The sequence below is a fragment of the Bos indicus x Bos taurus genome, chromosome 4 (genome assembly GCF_003369695.1).
Source record: "Bos indicus x Bos taurus breed Angus x Brahman F1 hybrid chromosome 4, Bos_hybrid_MaternalHap_v2.0, whole genome shotgun sequence".
Taxonomy (NCBI): Eukaryota; Metazoa; Chordata; class Mammalia; order Artiodactyla; family Bovidae; genus Bos; species Bos indicus x Bos taurus.
This window is the reverse complement of record NC_040079.1, coordinates 12,540,954-12,545,360: the sequence shown is the minus strand read 5'-3', so window position 1 is coordinate 12,545,360 and position 4,407 is coordinate 12,540,954. Positions and strand designations below refer to the sequence as shown.

The 4,407-nt window shown below is 34.3% G+C and overlaps 1 protein-coding gene across 1 annotated transcript; it reads left to right on the top strand.

Annotated features, from left to right (window-relative positions):
* The first annotated feature begins 2,097 nt into the window (after window positions 1-2,097).
* On the top strand, window positions 2,098-3,030 carry LOC113891824 (olfactory receptor 2A12). Its single transcript, XM_027540304.1, has one exon. It carries the CDS (start codon window positions 2,098-2,100, stop codon window positions 3,028-3,030), a length of 933 nt encoding a protein of 310 aa, XP_027396105.1.
* Window positions 3,031-4,407: the final 1,377 nt, after the last annotated feature.

Here is a 4,407-nt window from a genome sequence, read left to right as displayed (position 1 = left end):
AATGTCCCTTTCTCTGTTTACTCATTTTCAAAAATTTAATGTCCCCTTTTAAAATGCCAAAATAATCATTTTATAATCTATAGGTTCAAAACTAATCAATATAACTTTTTCAAATTATAAATGCTTTGAAAAAATAGGTAGAGGGGATAGATGGTAACCTGGCATCTTTCATAGAATAAATGTGCAATTGAATGATAGTTATAAAATGTCTAAAACATGATGAAAAGAGTAAAAAGAAATCTAAGAGGATAATTAAGAGCCTTAAGATAGGTTGATAGACTACAACATTGATTGAATAGGAACTCCACAAGGTCAATACACAGTGAAATGTAGAGAATGAAGAAAAGACAATAGTCAAAGAGATGATTGTTGAGAATTTACAGTTTTTTGAGAATTTATTTTTTATTTATCCTACTCTGTTCTCTGAGTACATTTTTTTTCTAAAGATTATATCATCTTCAGTTATGAAAAATTGCTTGAGTGTATATTATGTTTATGTATTGCAATCATTAAGTGTGATAAATATTTGCATCTTAAGGACTTACGTCTATTTTTAATAATGGAATGTTTATGTGAAATCTCTTCAAATACTATTTCTTCACCATTTTCTTCATTCTTTTTTGCTCTGGAAACTTTATCTTTTCTAAGCGCAGCCTCTTATCTATTATTCATGTCTCTAAACTCCATTTTCAAAATATTACCCCTCTTTCTGTATTCAAGTCTGAGTGGATTCTTAATGTGACCTCCCAAGACTCTATTTTCCTCCTTAACATTAGGACTGGAAATCATTTTATTTATTGATTTTTAAAAATTGTATGGCTATATTTCTTATTTCAGAGGTTCATAGTTGATCTATTTTTACACACTGATTGTGTTTTCCTGCTTTCCTTATTTATTTTTCTTAACTTCTTAAACATTTGAATAAATAGCATACCCTTTATTAATATATTGAAACATCTTAACCATCCTTTATTATATTAGAGTTTTATGAAGATTCTTCTATAAATTTAGTTTCATCTTGAACAAATCAAATTTCAATTATTTACCTTGTTTTCCTCTTTAGCATGAAATTTTTTTGTATGCTTTTTAGGCACATATTTTGAGTGAAAGTCTTTTTGTTTTTGCCAGTATTTTTATTTTGATTTGGTCTTTCCACCTTTTTTTCTTCCTCCCTTGTGGTTTTAAGTTTTTTTTGCTCTTCAGATGACTTCATGGGCCCTTTACATAGAATCAGGTCCTATATAATAGTGTCTCAGGCACTAGTGATCTATTGACACAGCCAGCGAGCATATTGACTTCCTTAGAATCACTCTATCTAGCAGCCCAACGGCAGTGTTTTTTGTTTTGTTTTGTTTTTATCTCATTTTATGGGCCCAACCCAAGCCTGTAGTTTCAATCAACCATATTCGTACCCCATATCCAAAAATCTGTCCTGACCACATACCAGGTGAGTTCCAGGTATGATTCTCTGATTTCATACTTGGACCATATCATGTTTCTGATTAATTTCTGTTTGAAGAATTGTCTTGCTTTAAACTCTGGTTGTGTATTTGTGGGTGGGGGGTGAGTTCATTTTATATTTTATTTCTATGTGTTTGAAGTACAGGAGAACCTAAGAACTCATCTTGAGGATGAATATTTACTTTTTCCTTAATAAAATATAAATCAATAGTTTAAGTATACTGATAAAATTGTTCAGCATCATTAAACTTCATTTTCTGTGAGAAAATAGAGATTAGTGAAAATAGTGGTAAATGAAACAATCTGCCACTATCTTCTCATTAGCTTCAGCTAATGAATTTTAAGAAATGAAAAATATTTTATTTTTTGAAAAGAAGACAGAGATCCCAATTTTTATGCAAAATCTACTAATTTTAAAAATTGATCAATAACTAAAATTGTTAAAATATCAATAAAAGGCAAATTATCTAATCAATACCACAGGACTTTGGGCTGATTGGATACAGGAATTACTGATTTGTGGCCTCTGGCATAAATTCTCACTTTGTATGAGTATATCAACTTTTTTCCTTCTCTGCCCCTTAGCTCTAAAATTTCTGTCCCAAGTGCAGCGTTTTATTTATCTGTCAAAAGAGCATGGGAAGCAATCAGACATGGATCTCAGAAGTCATCCTGCTGGGATTCCAAATTGACCCAGAACTTGAAGTTTTCCTCTTTGGCCTCTTCTTGTTATTCTACAGCCTCACGCTGCTGGGGAACGGGGTCATCCTGGGGCTCATCTGCCTGGACTCCAGACTGCATACCCCCATGTACTTCTTCCTGTCACACCTGGCCATCGTTGACATGGCCTATGCCTCAAGCACTGTCCCTAAGATGCTGGCGAATCTTATACTGCAGAAGAAAACCATCTCTTTTGCTCCATGCATACTTCAGACTTTTCTGTATTTGGCATTTGCAGTCACAGAGTGTCTGAGTCTGGTGGTGATGTCCTACGATCGGTACGTGGCCATCTGCCACCCCCTGTACTACTCGGTCATCATGAGCTGGAGAGTGTGCACAGTCCTGGCTGCCACATGCTGGATTTTCAGCTTCCTCTTGGCTCTGGTCCATATTTCTCTCATTCTGAGGCTACCCTTTTGTGGAGCACAAAAAATAAACCACTTTTTCTGTCAAATCATATCAGTATTCAAATTGGCCTGTGCCGACACCAGGCTCAACCAAATTGTCCTGTTTGTAGGCTCCGTGTTTGTCTTAGTCGGGCCCCTCTGCCTGGTTCTGGGCTCCTATGCACGGATCCTGGCCGCCATCCTGAGGATCCAGTCCGCTGAGGGCCGCAGGAAGGCCTTCTCCACCTGCTCCTCCCACCTCTGTGTGGTCGGGCTCTTCTTTGGCACTGCCATCGTCATGTACTTGGCGCCCAAGTCCAGCCATTCTCAAGAACAAAGGAAGATTCTGTCATTGTTTTACAGTCTTTTCAACCCTATGCTGAATCCCTTAATCTACAGTTTGAGGAATGCAGAGGTGAAGGGTGCCCTGAGGAGATTTCTGGAGAAGAAGAGATCCTTGTGAGAGATGGTTTGAAGTATGGTGTGTGAGCCTGTCCTTGTGACTCTGAACCTTGAATGTCTTTTCGAGTCCTTTAACAAACCCTGTACTCTTTATTTTTGGAATTCTTATAAAATGAGAAAATAAGTATCTTTACTGTTTAAGCTCTTGATAGTAGCCCTGAGTTAAACATTATGAAATAGAAAACACAGTCTAATCCTATTCATGAATACAAATGCAAATATCTTAAAATATTAGTAAAACAAGTCCATAAAAAGTAAATTATGATAAAGTTTTTATCCTGAAAAATAAATAATTGTTTAACTTTCAATGAAAAAAAAAATTGTCACATTAACAAAATATACAATGAAGAAATTGACAAAATTTAACATCAGTTAATGGTAAAACTCTTTTCAAACTAAAGATTTACCACCAAAATATAAATAAAACAATCAGAATAATAAATTAACTTATTAATGTAATCCATAGTTAAAATGAAATTTTATAAAATGTCACCATAAGTAACAAATTTAAAATGCTTAGAAATAAATCTAACAAAAGATGTACAAAAGTATAAAGAGACAATTAGAAAAATTATTGAGGCCCTATGGTAACTAAATATACATATATATGATATGAGATATATCAGGCTCTTGAATTGAGAGACATAATGTTGTAAATATTTAGTGTCTCCAAATTGATGAATATATTCAGTGTAATTCTAATAAATATCTTACAATATCTCAGAAATGTGTGGGTATCTGCAGAACTTGAAAAGCTGATTCTAAAATATGAAGAGCAACAGCTAGACCAAGCACCATTAAAAAGGATGAAGTACAAGGTGGGAGGATTTTATAACAAAATGTACTATAAAGTGCAAATAAGTAAAACAGTATAGTCTTTATCCAGGGATTCACCAATAAACAAACTGGAAAAAAAAAAAAGTAAGGAAGCTGACTCGTGACTTTATAAACAGTTGCTATGTGAGTCCATATATGACATAGAATATCACTGGGGAAAGGAAGGGCTTTGCAGGAAATACTTCTGGTACTATTGACTAACCATGTAGATGCTCAAGCATGCTAAAAAACCATTCCTAGCATTTTCAAGTCCTAAGTGTCAAAGGCAAAACTATAAAGCTTTTAAAAGTATGAAAGGGAAGGATTTTTAAACCAATGTACAAATGAGCCACCAGAGAAAACATTGATAAATTTGACTAGATTGGAATTAAAAATATCTATCAATCAGCAAAAAGCTTAAAAAGACTGAGAAGACAAGACGGAGATTCCTATTTTACTGGATCTTCTAATTCATCAGGTCTCAAACATCATAGACTTCAAATTTCTTCCTCAAAGACCAGCATATTTCAGAGTCCCACTTGTCAGAACTAGGTGAGTTTCT

Bases quoted from the DNA above. Each gene is read 5' to 3' on its own strand.
- LOC113891824 (XM_027540304.1), top strand. From the start codon at position 2,098: ATGGGAAGCAATCAGACATGGATCTCAGAAGTCATCCTGCTGGGATTC.